The following is a 17,931-nucleotide window of genomic DNA, read 5'->3' on the forward strand; positions in this document are numbered from 1 at the left end:
ACTTGAACACCTAGCCCCGAAAACTAATCCCCACCCTAATTTGAACCTCTGCAGGCTTAATATTCTAGTTCGTACACAAACACCATTTTCCTTCCATTTCCTCATATGTTTAAACAACTTCAGATTTACAGCCCTTCTTAATCTGCTTCAGATTATGTAGTTTTCTTCATTTGACTGCTGAACTCATCCTTGTCACACTGTTTGGACTGACAGGAGTTGGTATCAGATTAAAGGATGACAGTTGTTGATTATGTTGGCAAACGACACGTCATTATCCTAAATAGTGTTGTGTTAATGGACACAGTGGGAGATCAGCGAAGCTACAGATCCACAGATTAGGGGTGGAAGAAGTTTTAATTTTTGCAAGCAAATGACCGACTGGACCTTAGAAGGAGGTATAAAGTAGATTGTGGTACGAGAAATCCTTTGTGCTCTGAAACGAAGTGACAAAAAAAACCTCAATTATAATACTTTTAATCTAATAATTAATATATATATATTGGGCCCTGAACAACACATTCTCTTATTATGGAAAATGAAAGTTCAGAAGTAGCAGGATAAATGTATGCTCATGTTAATTCCACCTCTGCAGAATAAAACCAAACAGCGGGATCTTTGTTGGTGCTTAAAGGCTGTGACGACGACAGCCTGGCTGATTCTTCAGGCTGTAGACGGAGTTAGGATTGAGGTTGCTGGGGGATTTCAGGGATGGATCGCTAGGTCAGTGGATTACCTTGTAATAGATCTGCAGGAGGGCTGGAGGACAAACACAGGATGCATTGGCTTGTGTACGAGGGCTTTAATCCCGGGACAAACATGCTAACTCCTACTGCAACGCTGGAAGCTAAAACCTTTCTTCTTTTCTCCTCAGATGTGAATAATGTTGACTACCATCCCCGCTGTTTGAGCATGCTGCTGGGGTAGCGAGGCCGTCCGAGAGGAGCGACTATCCTCCCGCAGTCCTTCCCTTCTGGACACAAACACACAAATACGCACAGTCGGTCCAGTCCAAGCACAACCATGCTGATCAAGGAGTATCGCATCCCCATGCCGATGAGCGTGGAGGAGTACCGCATCGCCCAGCTCTACATGATCCAGGTGAGCGGTTTCACCTCGGACACCAAAACAAGTGTTACACGTTACCGTCTCGGATCACGGAATGGTGGATGACGAATCAGATCGCGTGTTATCAGGTGTGTGTGAAGGTGGGGGTCAGCAGTTTAAAATGTCATCATATAATACGGGAGCAGAACAAGGGGGTCATGGGGTCCGGTGTTGTTCTGCAGGCCAGATGGTGCTCCATATGCTTCAGCGATGTGTTTTATTTCGTGATATTTTGTGCAGATAAACACACACACACGCACACACCTAAGCACATAAGCATGAGCACACACACGCGCGCGCACGCATGCACGCACACACACTCCACTGAGTACACACTGATTCTCTTTTGTGGGAAAATGCAAACGAGGAAACACGACTGCTGTGTTTTTAGTCAAATGAATCAAGGAAAAATAAGCAATTACAAAGTAAAATAGTATTTCATTCAGACTTATCCAACATTACATAAATAAATAGAAATAAAAATACTTAAAAATCTAATACAGCGCACGTACTACTAATGATGTTTCACCATTATTGCACCATAATGGTGGATACAAATTGATTTTATGTCCAGTATGTGTGTCAGTAACAGAGAGGGTGCAGTCGTAAAAATAATAGAAGTGAACGTGAAGGGCTGATTAAAAACATGCGTCCTGAATACCAGCTTTGATTACACACATCGTTACATGCATACACACATCGTACTGGAGTCCTCCTACCCCTCAGCGTCACAGTTGAGCACCGGTTGGCATGGCAACCCATGACATCAGCAGCAGCATGGCAGTGGCTGCCATCATTTGTTTGTGGTATGGAGAGAAGAGAAAGAGAGAGACATAGATGCAGGATGAAATTGAGGGTGTGGTTGTCGTTACCGTGACAACGTGCTGTTTTGCTCTAAATATAGGTACACATATATACAACATATATATATATACACAGTATATATATACAACATATATATATACACACACACACACACACACACACACACACACACACACACACACAGACATATATATATATATACACAGTATATGTAGTGCATGTGTGTGTGTGTGTATTCATGGATATTGTGGTTGGACAGAATAACACAACCGTGTGTAAAAACAGATTGTAATTTGGAACTGCCCGTGAATAAGCGACACGTCTATTTTGTCATCATCAACATGGGCTGTTTTTCTTTTTTATTTGATCCATGTTTGTACTAAAAGACAGTGACCAGGAAGTTTGTTGGCTTTTTAAAAACAACACTATAAAAACTAACGGGATTGGTGGTGATGATTTTTGCAAGATTCTAATTTATATTAAAAAAAAAAAGACTAATAGATGAAACATGTCTTTAAAATGTCTTTATTGTAAATTTGTATTGATAATAAAAACAATAACTTTAATCGATCCTATCCTCGCTACTGTCTCTGCGATTTTAAGATCTTCTCAATTTGATTTCTATCGTTTGGAGTTGCTGCAGGCTCCTCGTCGCTGCTTTTTTTCCATCTCCTGCTGGTGAGTCACATTCACAAGAAAATCCCAACACTCCTCCATCACCTCCGGCCGCCTGCGTTCGTTGTTGCTTCGTTTCCGGCGAAACGAGAAATGACATCCATTTGTAGCTTGCAAACGAAACACAGAGAAAATGAAACTCCCGGCCGTCCTTTTTCATATGTATGTATAAATAAAATTAACACACGACCTGATGGTTTGACTCATGGCTGATATCTGATGGCTCTGATAAACTTTTGAAGGCGAGGGGGTGGGGGTGTGAGGTGTCTGAGCTGCCACTGATAACGTCTAATGCATGACGGTCCTCTGCTGTTCCGGTAGGGCTGAATGTAGGCCTGAGGAGGACAGCCGTGCACTCCTGGTTTATGCTAACCCAGCGGTGTCACATAAATTATTCAGGGGAAGCTCAGCCCAGCAGAAACGAGACCCTCGGCGAAGCCAGACCCATTATAATTCCAGGGATGTGGGAGTGTTGCAGGGAGTTCTCGAGCTGCTCTTCTCAAAGTGAACATCAGGTCAATTTTCTGTCACTCCTGTCTTTCCTCCTCAGCTGTTATATTTTATAGGAACTATTTTGTCTCTTGAACAATTATTATCAAACTGCGTAAATGTTGCTTCCTCTTTGTAGAGGCCGTGAACTCCTCTTTCCCCTTGTAGATTTTTCTGTCACTGATAAATATTCCCATAATCACTTCCTCTGCTGGTTCCTGGACAGAATTTTGTTTTATGGTAATTGGGGAGAAAAGTGTATTTTCCAAAAAGAAAAGTTTCCGGATGATTTCATAACCTCCTCTGGCTCTCATTAGCGACGGCGACTAAAGGCATTCAAATCATCCCCATAGCCATATTTAATACTGATTAGCATATTTTAGCTTGCTAACAAGCCAGATGAGATTAACATTACCAACATTTACATCTTAGCATTGTCGCTGTGAAGGATCTGATGTTAGCACGTAGCTTAAGGTGCTGCTGTTCGGTCCCTTCATGCCTCATCAGTCGCGTTTGACAGAGGTAGCATCTGCTTGTTCCGCCGCTGCTGTAATCCTCCCCCTCATGGACCGTCACAACCCACCGATGATGTCATCCTGTGGGATGGCGGCCCGCTCTTCGGTCAGAGTTTCACGCTGTCGCCCTGCCAACCCCACGGGTTTTCAGTCTCATCACTGACAGCGATGACGAGCACGAAGACGAAGACGGCGCCATCGATCTTCTGTTCTCCCTCCTGCGCCACAACAGAGGAGACTCAGACAGGAGGAGGATCATTTAAGACCCTTAGCTCCTCAACTAAATGACATTACCTGCCAGATTACTGCAATTTTACAGCTGTTTGCCTCCTCCGACCTTCATTACTGATCCCACCTCCCTAAAGTCTTCAGGAGAGAGTGCTCCATGCTCAATCTGAGCTCTCATTCTTGACCCTGAGCACCCCGCTCTGGGTGTTAATAATAATTTATATTCAAATTGTGCTTTTCCTCGACCTGCAGCAAATTACAAAGGAGCAAATAGAATAGTGTTCCATCTGTTTGAAACCCCAATTATAGAGGTTTAGTTTGGTGACTTGACTCAGTAGTACAATTAAAATGATGCAACGTATGCGCAGGAAGATTTAAGGAAGAACAAATAAATAAAAATTCCGATTCATCAAACCTTTTGATTGAAATTGAATCTTATTTGTCGTTTCACACGTGGATCAGATGGATGGCTGAATAAAGTAGCTGAAGTAATTTGATGATCCCTTCATTTCTGTTTGTTGAACCGAAAAATGGTCATTATTTGTAATAAAAAAATCACAAATTTCCTGTGATGAAGTCTGAATGTGGGAGAAAGATGCTGTTGTAAACCGATGCAGTGATCTGTGGAGCAACAGGCTTCATACGCACCTCTGTGGGGTTCGATCGTATGCTGCCTTTTATGAGAGGATGTTACATGCTAGGGAAAGAGAAATCATCGATTCCACTGCTCTGTGCGGTGAATCTGTCTTCTAAGACCATCTTTAAAGTCTGGCCTGCCTGCCATCATCAGTAAAAGGTTGAATTATTTAGTGCAGAAGGAGAAAGTGAGCTGTGGAGGAAAGAAGAGGGATTGAAGAAGAGAATAAACAGTATGAACCAGCATGAAATAGTCATCCCAGGTGTGTTTCATTGGGGGAAGACTGGAAGATGCTGTTTATGTTGTCAGTGTAAATGGTGATAAACAAAGTGGACAAATACATTAAATCTGGTGATGAAACATTAACATTTTAACATTTTTCAAGGACTATTAAAGTTTTGTTGAAAAAAAAAAAGTATTTTACATCTCCTCTGACCACCAACATGTAACTATGTAAAAACAAAAAATACAAAACTCTGAAGAGATCCTAAATAACAAGAGACGCCACTTGCAAAGTTTTGTGAAGAAATGTTCAACAATCTTTGAATGGTCGGACGGACAATAACCAGTCCAGTGTGCCGCTCCTCTCTTCCTTCATGGTTGGACAATATATGTTGGAATTTGACTAAAAGACTTGAAAGAAAAGCAATTTATTTTTTCCATGCGGTTGCTTTTTTCTTTCCAGCTCGTCACCCTGACACTTCAGGTTTTCACAAGGTTGCCCGCCTGAATGAGACACTGGGTAAGGGTGGCAGTGCTGTAATTAAAGTTAAAGAAAGAAGCAGGATGAAATTAAAGGAACATTTTAACTTGATTGTTCCAGTTTCAGTTGGATTTTTCTCGGTAAAATGCCTCTAAGTAGAGCACGGATCATAAAAAAACAGATGGGACACCTGTTGCAGGTTTTTAACTAACATTAGATTTACTTGAAGGTTGAATAATCCGTTCCTAACACAGAAGACTTCTTATATCCCTTTCCAGGAAATGCTCATTTTAAAATACAAAAACCAAAATGCATGAGAAAAAAGAGGGGGCAAAAAAATGGAAGAACACCACGCCATCACACGCCATCACCTCCCTCTATCCTGTTATTTCTGTGCAGAAAAAGAGCAGAGAGGAGAGCTGTGGCGAGGGCAGCGGGGTGGAGATCCTGGAGAACAAGCCTTACGAGGACGGACCCGGTGGCTCGGGTCAATACACACACAAGGTTTATCACATCGGCAAACACATCCCGTCCTGGTTCTGCTCCATTCTGCCCCAGGCTGCTCTTCGGGTGGAGGAGGAGTCGTGGAATGCCTACCCTTACACCCGGACCCGGTGAGACAGCGGCGCTGAAACTACTCCGATATGCTAGAGAAAAAAAAAAAATCCAATTACACATATAAGAAATAATGAAAACATATTAGATATGCAGGGAGTGATTGAATGCATCTTAAAAATCTTTGCTATGTACTGAAATTTAATTCTTTAAAAAATCCTTTAAATGTTATTAACGTGTTTAATTATAGTCCATAAGCTTGACCCGTGAAACAAGATTCGCTTGATGTCACTGACGGATTTTTTCAGCTGAATAATCACATATTTATTTTAAATCCTTTTCAGGGCGGCAGTTTTTCTTTCTTGTAAATTAAATTTGCAGGAAATCATCTTTGCTTTGCGACTACACTCAACATCCATGTGAACAAACGTCCTATTTTCTCTCTCAGGTACACCTGCCCCTTTGTAGAGAAATTCTCTATAGACATTGAGACGTATTACAAACCAGATACAGGAAATCAAGGAGATGTCTTCAATATGTCCTCTGTTGAGAAGAGACAGAGGACTGTAGGTAAGAATCACACTGCGCCTGCATCACGTGCATGTCGTGCAAATGTTCAGGCTGTGCACGAGTTTACGTTATAGCCCCTGATTGCTGCAGCTGTAGTTTTATGACTCTCCCAGATCCCATAGACATCGTGAAGGACTGCATCCCTCCCCATGAGTACCTGGTCGAAGAAGACCCTAGGCTGTATCAGTCCATCAAGACCAGACGGGGACCGCTGTCCGATGACTGGATCGAGGAGATCAACCAGAATCCTGGGCAGAGCCCGGTCATGTGTGCCTACAAGCTGTGCAAAGTGGAGTTCAGATACTGGGGCATGCAGTCCAAGATCGAACGCTTCATACACGATGTGGGTAGGTACGGCAGGGGTGGGGTCCGGTCCTATCCGTGGAATGACAGTTTCATTTTCATTCTTGTATTGCTTTTCATGATATTTGTAAAATACAAATGATAAAACTTTGGTGATCACCCAACACTCATTGATCACCAAAAGACCCACAAGTGGGGAGCAAACAGATCTGTCACAAGTCAACAGACCTGATAAGAGACAAGAGGAAGGAAGTGGAAAGAGTAGCGAGAGCGCTAGTTGATCAAATAAGTAAAATACTTCAGATACCTTTTGAGAAGCTTGAGCCCGGAGAGTCGTCTGGTCCCCTGAGATAACGGCAGACTGGATTAATTTCCTGCCGACATTAGTCCGTTTCTGTCCAGCGCTGTGATTTATTCTTCCTTGCAGGCCTCTGTTCTCTCCTCACAGCTTCACTTCCAGGCGAATGAAGCAGCAGCTGCTCTGGTTTCATGTCATTCTCACTCTGTGGTGTAATCAACACATCTTCAACCACTGAATGTTTTAGCGCATCCCATGCATGCTTTTCCATTTTCCGTTAGTTCTGCTGCTTTGTCCTGGGCCTCTGCTCTAAACTGCTTCTGCTTCGAGTGGGACTCATGAATATCATCAAACAGGAACCCTAACCTCATGTCTTTGCTATAAATTGCATTATAACAGTCTCTGGGTTGAATAATTCATAACCTTTTTAATTATTAATTCAACAACTTCCACTTTTGTGCGTAATTTCTAAATGTGTTAGTGGTTATTTTCACTGGGTATTAATTATAGCTCTCTTGCTTTGCTAATTTTGGATTTTATCGTCAAATTGGATGTTTTAATCACGATCTGAGGGTTTTATAACCAGCTGGTGCTTGTTTTGTTCATTACATTGATGGAAATTGAGTCTTCTTGTTCCAATCATTTAGATTATCCAAGGAAGTGCAGCCAGATTAATATATTATCCTAAAGATCATCCTAGGTCAGGATGATCTTCAGACACAACTCGGGGTTGACAGACTACGATAGAAGTGATATAGAACTTTAGAGTGGTGTTTAATTTTATTATTGAATGAAAATATAATAATTGAAGGTATTACTTCTGAGACAAGAATTAACTTTTAATGACAAAAACTACAATTCATTTTCATTCTTTCTATTCGGGTTTAGAGATTTTAATATCTGCAGCATCATCTCAGGTTTTATGACTCATCAAAAGCTAATTATGGCTGAGGAAAAGCCTTGTAAAAATCAACAAATCCTCATTTCTGTCTGTCCAGGTCTTCGTAAAGTGATGGTCCGAGCCCACCGGCAGGCGTGGTGCTGGCAGGACGAGTGGTACGGCCTGACCATTGACGACATCAGGCTGCTGGAGTTGGAGACCCAGCTGGCTTTAGCTAAGAAGATGGCCCAGTACAGCCTCAGCGAAGAGGGAGGAACGGAGACCAACGGTTCCTCGGCCAGCCAGGAGCAGGAGCAGGGAGCTGAGAAGGTGGGATCGGCTGTGGAGGCGGAAGGAGGGGGAGGAAAACTGCGAGAGACTCTGGAGACACGAGGGGAGCTCACCAAGCAGTGGTCAGCATCCTCTAGATCCTCCAACAGGTCATCTAAGAGAGGCGGTGAGGAGTTTTTGGCTTCTATTGGGTCATTTATTGCCTTGATTTAGATTAATGTTCCGTAATATTAACATCAGTAACATCGGCTGCTTTTACAGGGAGTCCGTCTCACCAGAACATCTCAGAGTGGAGGATGCAGAGCATCGCTCGAGACTCAGAGGACAGTACCGACGACGAGTTCTTCGATGCTCATGGTAACATTGTCACTTCTCAATGGTAGTTGTTTGGACTTAAAGATGGATTTATAGCTCCTCTTTGTATTTTGTAGAAGACTTTTCTGACAATGAGGAGATATTCACCAAGGATATCACCAAATGGAGCTCCAATGATCTGATGGACAAAATAGAGACAATAGAGATGGATGAAGCACAAGGTAGGTCTCACATCCATTAGAACCTAAACCCAACCCTGCGGTTTCATCAGATCCTGTACGCTGATGGATAAAATATGAACCACATGCCTTACATTTACATGTTCAGTCGTTGTTGCCTAATGAATTAGTGACTTCACTATGTTTTTCACAGAAACGTTGTATCAGGAGTCGGGTGGGGAGTATGCGGTCATGAGTAATGAGGAAAGGCAAATGGAGGTACAGATTCCTCACTTTTTTTCTAACTTCATTCATGTCACGCGAACATCCCGTAATTAAATTGCTTGTAGATAACGCTCCTCTTTAAATGAGCTTTCAGTCATCGTGCAGGTGTTGATCAGGATCAGATCTGCATTGCAGGTTTTATTTAAGGTAAAAGATTTGATGGTGGGTGTGTAGCAGGAAACAGTCCGTTGTATCCAGAAGAGACCCCGATAAAGGGTCGCATCAAGGTGGATGAGGGTAATAGTATCCTGTAGTTATCATGAATGATGTAGGTGGACTGCGTGATGGACAGGTGATTCAGTGCAACATCATCAGATGTGATGTAGTGAAGGAAGCTGATCTGAAGGGCAATGCCCTCAATTTATCAGTCCGTGTTTCAGCCCTCACCTGTGGTCTGCTATGGAAAACAGATAGAGGTGGCTGAAAGGAATGTTTTGTTCACGGCGAGTCCGGACGCGGCCTTAGAGAGAGAGTAAGGAGATCAGACATCTGGAGGGGGTGCAGGTAGAGCCAGTCGAGGTGTCCCAGGGATCTGATTAGGCACCTTCCTTTGGAAGTTTTCTAGACCAGTTGGTGGGATTATTCATCTCATCTGGTCTGGGAACACCCCGGGATCCTCCAGGAGGAGCTGGAAGATATTGCCAGGGAGTGAAATACTTGCTATGCCCTTCTTTAGTCTGCAGCCGACATGAACCGACCCGGATAGGTGGAAGAAAATGGATGGATGGTTGTTTGGTTCTCAATAAAACGTCTGACAGGGGTTGTTTTGACGGCTGTCTTGCCTTGGAGTTTGAATCAATTTACATGATTCATGCTTTATGTTTGACTTGAGCGAATTTTCATTTTTACTCTTTTTACCCAAATCAAATGATTCAAAAAACATTTTCCAGACTGTTTCACCTGTTTCCTGCATACACACCATAGATACTAACATCCAGTCTAGAAGCGGTCTAGACTGGATGTGCATTTAATTTATGTAACCACGACAACAAAGTTAAACTTTCCTGATTTGTCTCCAGATGACTAGGAGTAGAGAAGATCAGTTTTCCTCAGGGGTGAAATTGATTGACTTCAGTAGCTGAATCCTTTACTTTCTGTTGCACCATACAGTTACACACATTTAGTACGTCTCTCAACTGCCTTTTCTTTTCCTCCATCTCCTCCTCCTCCTCTTTTTCTCCAATCAATGCTGCTCTCCGGCAGGAAAAAGCTGACTTTCTGCCCCTAACTACTCTTCTCATCTCTGATATCATCTGTTAATGGCTTTTATAGCAAGTCTATGTTCATATGTGCTTTAAATGATAATCAACAATTCACTGGACCCACTGCACTCACTCTCTCACTCAACCACACACTGCTCAAGCACACGCATCATGCAATGCCCTTTAACGGAGCTCTCACATTATTATAAGAAATTACTTACTGTGCTGCATTTAAACTAAATTTAAATATGCGTTTTAATATGATGGGCGTTCAAATCCTTGATCAAAAACTAGAAAACGCTCACAGCGAACACCTCCAATGGCGCCACTATCGGTAAATCCCAAACAATCGGAAAATAGTTTTAAATAAGATGGAAACAAACTGGTGAAGTGTAGATCGTCGGTTACCTTGAGCGCAGACGGGTGATTCTAATTTAAAGCTCACATTCAAGGCGTGGTAATGCTCCCCTCCTTTGGAGCTGTTAATCAAACCATATCATCCTCAGGAGACGTTTTGCCAGCTGCTGTTTCCAAGGTTAATTCATTTTTTTTCATGTTTATTATTACTTTCTCTGATTAAAATGTCAGAACTTATTGAAAAATAGTTTTTTTTACCGATAAAGTTTCTTCAAGTTGCTTCATATTATCTAACCCAAAAACCCAAAGATGCTGTTAAGGGCGATTTAAAGAATTGATTGACTCACTATTTTGCATGTTGCTTGTTTGCCTTTGTTCTTTTTATGTACTCTGCTTTCCGTTTCCACTTTCCATCATGTTTCCTTTTTGCCTGCAGGGCTGTTCTTCTCAGCGGTGTCTCCAGCCATCCAAGATCCACGTCCTCATTCTGGTCCTACATGGAGGCAACATCCTGGACACTGGCTCAGGTACACCATCATCAAATGGTTACATTATTGTGGAGGTTATAATCAAGGTTGGCATGTTTTAAATGGATTATTATACCATGCAATTTGAAAAATGTTGCGGTGTGGTTCAGGTTTTTGGAACATTTTACCGTCTTTCAGCATCTTGTTTTGTTTTTGCTTAACACAATGATCTTCACAAAGTTTGCCAATTCAAAAGTTTGATGTTACAACACTAAAAGTTTCTGATTGATTTAGTCTGCTAATTTTATTTGTATATTTCAAATCATACTTGTACAAATTAGAAACTACTGACATTTCTAGACACATTCAGATGGCGACATCTCAAATAAGTCATGACACAAACACATTTACTGTCCAACCTTCTTCCTGTGAAGTAGCACAGGAATGAAAATGCACATTTGACTCTGTTGTTGTTTGCAGGTGAGCAGAACAGCAAGCAGGGAGATGGAAACACATTGAATGGGGCGTTTGAGACCGTGATGAGGGTCCATTACCCCACAGCGTTGGGCCGCATCGCTATCCGTATGGTCCCCTGTCCCGCTGTGTGTGTCGATGCCTTCTCACTAGTCTCCAAGTGAGCAACAGCATTAACAATCCGCTGTGATAACTACGCAACCTGTGGTGGAATCCATTCCTCGGGACAGATTATAACACATCCTTGCTGCTTCGCAGTCTGAGTCCGTACAGCTATGACGAAAGCTGCCTGTCCAGCAGCCAGGACCACATCCCTCTGGCTGCTCTGCCCCTCCTGGCGACCTCTGCGCCCCAGTATCAAGACGCGGTGGCGACTGTCATTTTACGAGCCAACCAGGTATACAACGACTTCCTCAAGTCTTTAGAAGGAGAGTCTTTTAACGGCCAGGTGGGTGCGCATGTTTCTGCTCAACGTTTACGTCAGTCTTTCTCCTCTGGTCGGGGGATGAGTTCATATTTTTGTGATTTATCCCTTAATGCAGGTGTGTGTTATCGGGGACTGTGTTGGGGGTATCCTGGGGTTCGATGCTCTGTGCAGCAGCTCTGTAACAGTGTCAGAAAGCCAGAACAGCAGTAGGCGGGGCAGCGCCATCAGTGTACAGGTATAAGCATCTTACAAATATGAACCAAGAGTCCGTAGTGCTTGCTTTATATTTTGTATTAATTTCTTTCCTCCTCCTCTCAGGACACAGACCTCCTCTCTCCAGGTATTGTCATAAACAGCGTCTCTTCCTCTTCGCTGTCGCTGGAAGGAAGCCGCCATCTCAGCCGCAGCAACATCGACATCCCACGCTGTTCGGGGCCCGATGACCCCAAGAGGCAACTTCCCCGCAAGCGCAGCGACTCGTCCACGTATGAACTGGACACCATCAAGCATCACCAAGCCTTCCTGTCCAGGTAAGGAGAGGACACAGACGTGACTCAATTGCCTGTGCATTTTTATACTATATATATATATATATATATATATATATATATATATATATATATATATTTACAACTTTAAATGTTTTTCTGGTATTTTTTATTCTGCAGTATTGCTACTTGAACATTTCTTCCAGGCACTAACTTTAGTGTTTTCTGTCCAATCAGTCTTCACTCCAGTGTGCTCCACGGCGAGCCCGGGTCAAGGCGCTCCAGTAACAGCACCATGCTGGAAGGAGGCTCCTTGGGAAAGTTTGACTTCGAGGTGACTGACTTCTTCCTGTTCGGTTCTCCACTGGGACTGGTGCTCGCCCTGAGGAAGACTGTGGTGCCCTCGTTAGATGGTGAGGAAGATTTTGTTCGATCCATAGTGTTTCACGTGCGCCTTTCTGTTTGCTCAGCCCTGAGCTCTCTGGGATGTCATGCTGTATTTCAGCTGCTTTGGGTTTACAGCCAACAAACCGTTTTGATTCAGTCTGACAGCTCTTATCGGCTTTGTCTCCAGACATATACAACGGCTGTTTACTATGAAAAAGCTGTTTAAATCCACACAGAGAATAATTTTTGAACATAAAGTAGAATTTAAGATAAAAAAGTCATGTTTATGAACTTGTTCCTGATAATCTGTGGTCCTCTTTGTCTCTTCGTGTGCAGTGTCGGCTCTGCGTCCAGCCTGTCAGCAGGTTTATAATCTGTTCCATCCAGCTGACCCTTCGGCCTCCCGCCTCGAGCCTCTCCTGGACAAGCGCTTCTACCTGATGCCTCCCTTCAGCGTTCCACGTTACCAGCGCTTTCCTCTGGGTGACGGACACTCCGCCCTCTTGGGTGAGTCCTTATATCAATTCGAGATGTTCTTCTGCAGTTTTACTTCTTGTTCCACATGTAGATGTTTTTCTTTCTCTTCACCGGGCAACCTAGTGGAGACTGTGCAGAGTAACCCTCATCTTCTGATGGATTCTGGTGGTGCGGCGTCCCACCGCTGCCAGGAAATCCCTGTCAACGAAACCTCGATCCCTGTGCCAGTGCTCAACTGCCAGACCTTACAGCTCCACGCAGAGAGTGAGTATCTGTCGTCATTTTTTTTCTGATTCAGCTCTTTTGGATCTCAGTAGAATCTGTTTTCATGTCTTTTATGCTACCCTCTTTGTTCGTCCTTAACTCTAACGTCCTTCTTCTATCGCTGCAGCGGATTCTCTCCACTCCCCTGTTCATGTGGACGGCCTGTCCCCGTCGTCCACCTCACCTGGGGTTCCTCACCTTCGTTTCAACCGCCGGGCCAGCGAGGCCAGTCTAACCAGCCAGGTGTCCGGCTTAGCTGACTCTTACACTGTCTCAAACATCGCCACGAGTAAGTTGACCTGCACCTGACACACGTCTTGGTGCACAAGCTGCTAATGTATGTGTTGACATTCTCATTTCAAACATCCCTTCAGCACACAAAGTCATCCACACAAAAAGATCCACGCTACTGTCCCAGCTGACTGTTCCCTACAATATATTCATCTCTCGGAGTCCGTCCTTACGGTCACGCCAAAAAAACCGTCAGGTGTCCCCCAAACCCAACGGTGTGGAGTCTGAGCCGAGCTCAGACGTTAGCTCTGACATGAGCTCTGACTTCACTGATGTCACATCTGACATCAGCTCCATGCCCCCGTCACCTGGGGCGCTGACGAAGATAGAACAAGGTACCCTGGGAGCTGTAGTGAGAGGACATGAGGGCAAGATGCTAGGCTACACCCTCATTCCCTGTGTGGTTTCCTTCCTCCTCCATAGCTGATGACTTACGAACCTCGTAATCATTCTCGTGCAGCTTCTCCTCAGCTCAGAGTCATGGGAACCATGTTTATCCTTTCCTTTGCATGAAAAGCAAGGTTCTCTGAGTCTGAACTGATGTTTTCTTTTGAGTGTGCACTTTTAAACCTCTTCACAGCTCATCTGTTTGTGTTTATCCATAGTTTAGTAACCCTCAAAATATTCTAACTTCCACCAGAATGCCCTAAACCGTTCATCTCTTGAGTGTTGAAATGCAGTGGACTCTAAGACATGATGATGATGAAAGGATTTCTCAGCTCACTCCGTCCCTCTTTTCCTACGTCTCCCCCATGTTGCAGTTGCCTCTCGATGGTGGGGCAGTAAGAGGATGGACTATGCCCTGTACTGTCCCGATGCCCTGACTGCATTCCCCACAGTGGCTCTGCCTCACCTCTTCCACGCATCCTACTGGGAGTCCACAGATGTTGTCTCGTTCTTACTCAGACAGGTTTGTAGAGTTCGGAAAGGGTTTTGTCATTTTGGATTTTATCAATATGAAGGTGTATCCCTTTAGTCCCGACTGAAAAATCTCAACAGCTATTCAAAGGTTTTCCATGAAATTTTGGAAAATCATTTTTAGTTTTTAATTCTTTAGTGATAGCTCTTGATTGACTGTGCAAAAAGCATGAATCCTAGCAACATTGGTGATGCTATGTCAGTTTCAATAGATTCCTTTATCCATTGAAATATTTTAACCCTAATATAACTGTGCTCAGACAATTAAATTTGGTAATTTTGGTAATCTTCTTACCATCATGAGGCTGTTATCCTTATATGTGAGCAATATATTGGAGAAAATATTGGATGGATTGTAATTCAATTTGAATTACATATATTCCAGTGAGGATAAATTGTATAAATTTTGACTACACAATTTTGTAGCACTGACGATGAAAGCATGAAATGTTGCCTATCTTAACTTGTGTAACTGTATTTGCTCCCTTACGATCATTAAAGTAATCTAGTAATGTAAGTAGGGTGCAAGGTAGTAATTTTTATGTTTTATTGAAAGATATCACTTCAGGGTGGTTTTACTTCTAAATCTCCAGTTCCAGCCACAAAAATGCATTTAGTACAAAGGACAAAGTCATAAAACCTGCGCGAAATGAAGCGCGTCGCTTTTTAGCAAATGCTAACATCACACTGCAACAACTCATGAATTCAATTTTGAAATGGCTCATCAGCTTTGGAACATGGAGTGCTGAGGAAAGCACAATCAGAGATGAAGACGACTGTGAAACTGAAAGCTAATGTCACCCCTGACTGCATGAGTCCTGGGCTGCATTTCCAAAAACTCGTTTTGTGCCCCAGGTAATGAGACATGAGAACTCCAGTATTTTGGAGCTGGATGGCAAAGAGGTGTCTGAATTCACTCCGTCCAAACCTCGTGAGAAGTGGCTCCGTAAGAGGACTCATGTCAAAATAAGGGTAAGATCAGTTCCTCTGGAAATATTTACCATTTTTTTATTTAATAGAACTCTCATTGTGGTTTAGTCAATGTCCACATTTTTTTTAACTTATACGAATGTATAGCAATGAATACACAGTTGGACCAGGGGAAGTTTGTTCTCACGTTAATTAGCTTTTGCACCCCCTGAGTAGATGGTGAAAGCTGATTTTTCATGATTAGTGTCAGAGGTACAAAGTACAAGGTAATTTCAGGAGTAAAACACTTGACATTGAGAGGACTTACAGCGTTTTTTTGTTTTTTTTTGGCCACCCATCCATTTTCTTCTTATCATGCCTTGGATCACAGTGGCAGGTGGCTAAACGCGTTGTTCCAGACATTTGTCTACCCAGAAACACTTTTCAGCTCATCCCGAGAGAGTCTGAGGTGTTCTGAAAGTAAATGAGATAATCAAATCAAGTGTAAATGAAATCAGCAACCAGATCGGAGTCTTTGGCAGGAGGTAGTACAAACCGATCTCCTTGTTCTTAGGAGTCTGGCTGCTGTATTCTGAAGTAGGTATAATTTTCTTATTGACTTTTTCAGGCAGTCCAGTGTCAGAGGAGTTGTAGTAGTCTTGAGGACTTGGAATCCGAGGTGCACTTGAATGAGGCAAAACACAAGTTTTTGAAAGAAAGATTCCCAAGTTTGTCACATCAGCTTCAATTTATTTCCCGTACAATGGTAAAATTGGGGCGGGGGGAACAAATAACCTACAACTCCCTACTTAAAGTTTTTATCAACTTAGAGGTTCTCTACGTTGACCTTGGCCAGCTGTGCTTCTGGAAAGGAGAGGAGGATATTTTCCTGACTTCCTGTCTCGTCTTCTTTTGCTTGTTAGAATGTGACGGCCAACCATCGTGTGAACGACGTTGTTTTTACGGCGGACGGAACCCAGATGGTGATGGGACGTTTCATGTACGGCCCTCTGGACATGGTCACCCTTACTGGAGAGAAGGTAATGATGACGTCCAGCTGCGATGGACCCAAAAATAAAAGTCACAGCTTCACCATCTGTGTCATTAAGATACACACATAATGTTATTTCCTTCAGATTGACATCCACATTATGACCCAGCCACCCTCTGGCGAGTGGGTTTACTTTGACACAGAGGTCACCAACAGCAGTGGACGGGTCTCTTATGTAATCCCCGAAAACAAAAAGCTCGGTATCGGGGTGTATCCTGTCAAAATGGTCGTCAGGTACCTGAAAGTTATGGTTTTTTTTAAAAAAAGTGTATTTACTGGGAATTTTCCCCCTTTCACACAACTCTCCCTCCTTGTGTCTGATGTTTTCTCTCAGGGGTGACCACACGTTTGCAGACAGCTATCTCACCATCATACCTCGGGGAACAGAGTTTGTTGTGTTCAGTATTGATGGTTCGTTTGCTGCCAGTGTGTCTATAATGGGCAGCGATCCAAAGGTCAGAGCTGGAGCTGTCGATGTGGTGAGGTAAGAGGTCCCTATGGATTCATTATCTGTGGTAACAGGGTCAGAATTCGGCATTCTCTTTATGTTTGTACTGAACGTCTAGTTATTTGGTTGACATAATTCAACCTGCTTTAAATGGGTTTATTAATCTTTTCCACAGTTTAATTCTGAATTGATCTTTGCAATACATGACACTTGGTGGAAGGGTTGGACATACTGTACATGAATACAAGGGTTATACTGTGTGAAAAATGAGACTTTAACAGTAAAGTCAAAATATTACAAGAATTAAATTGTATTTTTTGGAGAAAAAAGTCAAAGTCATCATGAGAATGACGTCACATTTTCTGAGAGCATTGTCAGGGTGAAAATGAGGAATGTGGAACAACCTGTCAAGCTGTACTTTCGACCTGAATCCTGTAAATCATTTTAAGTGATGGCATGGATTAGATTGGTGATCAAACAGCTGTGAGTAATCTGTTGTGCACCATTTATTTGATTATTTCTGGCAGATATTGGCAGGATTTGGGCTACGTAATCGTATACGTAACTGGCCGTCCTGACATGCAGAAGCAGCGTGTGGTGGCCTGGCTCTCACAGCATAATTTTCCTCACGGCATAGTCTCCTTCTGCGATGGTCTGGTTCATGACCCACTCAGACACAAGGCCAACTTCCTAAAGTCCCTCATCAATGAGGTAAGAAAAACTGAAATGAGTCTGAGGAAATTCTAGAAACAGAACATTTAAAGTCTCATAAAGTTGGTCTCCCCCTTTTTTTAGGCCCACATGAGGATCTTTGCAGCTTATGGCTCTAACAAGGATATCTCTGTTTACTCATCCATCGGCCTACCCCCATCGCATATCTATATAGTGGGGAGGCCCACAAAGAAATTGCAACACCAGTGTCAGGTATTGAATTCATTAG

The 17,931-nt window shown here is 43.0% G+C and overlaps 1 protein-coding gene across 2 annotated transcripts in view; it reads left to right on the forward strand.

Annotated features, from left to right (window-relative positions):
* Positions 1–17,931, forward strand: part of LOC137608808 (membrane-associated phosphatidylinositol transfer protein 2-like) — a 38,635-nt gene that overhangs the window by 15,073 nt on the left and 5,631 nt on the right. For both annotated transcript variants that reach the window (XM_068335388.1, XM_068335389.1), the window contains exons 2-26: positions 872–1,098; positions 5,576–5,790; positions 6,180–6,301; positions 6,415–6,648; positions 7,901–8,239; positions 8,335–8,430; positions 8,505–8,609; positions 8,761–8,825; positions 10,827–10,917; positions 11,338–11,491; positions 11,590–11,779; positions 11,874–11,993; positions 12,077–12,288; positions 12,484–12,659; positions 12,970–13,140; positions 13,234–13,374; positions 13,502–13,663; positions 13,749–14,000; positions 14,427–14,575; positions 15,439–15,555; positions 16,416–16,532; positions 16,629–16,777; positions 16,878–17,027; positions 17,519–17,702; positions 17,787–17,915. In XM_068335388.1, coding sequence (XP_068191489.1) covers positions 1,021–1,098; positions 5,576–5,790; positions 6,180–6,301; positions 6,415–6,648; positions 7,901–8,239; positions 8,335–8,430; positions 8,505–8,609; positions 8,761–8,825; positions 10,827–10,917; positions 11,338–11,491; positions 11,590–11,779; positions 11,874–11,993; positions 12,077–12,288; positions 12,484–12,659; positions 12,970–13,140; positions 13,234–13,374; positions 13,502–13,663; positions 13,749–14,000; positions 14,427–14,575; positions 15,439–15,555; positions 16,416–16,532; positions 16,629–16,777; positions 16,878–17,027; positions 17,519–17,702; positions 17,787–17,915 — 3,918 coding nt within the window. In that variant the 5' untranslated portion in view covers positions 872–1,020. The remainder of the gene's footprint in view (positions 1–871; positions 1,099–5,575; positions 5,791–6,179; positions 6,302–6,414; positions 6,649–7,900; positions 8,240–8,334; positions 8,431–8,504; positions 8,610–8,760; positions 8,826–10,826; positions 10,918–11,337; positions 11,492–11,589; positions 11,780–11,873; positions 11,994–12,076; positions 12,289–12,483; positions 12,660–12,969; positions 13,141–13,233; positions 13,375–13,501; positions 13,664–13,748; positions 14,001–14,426; positions 14,576–15,438; positions 15,556–16,415; positions 16,533–16,628; positions 16,778–16,877; positions 17,028–17,518; positions 17,703–17,786; positions 17,916–17,931) is intronic.

Source organism: Antennarius striatus, chromosome 15 (assembly GCF_040054535.1).
Source record: "Antennarius striatus isolate MH-2024 chromosome 15, ASM4005453v1, whole genome shotgun sequence".
NCBI classification, from domain to species: Eukaryota; Metazoa; Chordata; class Actinopteri; order Lophiiformes; family Antennariidae; genus Antennarius; species Antennarius striatus.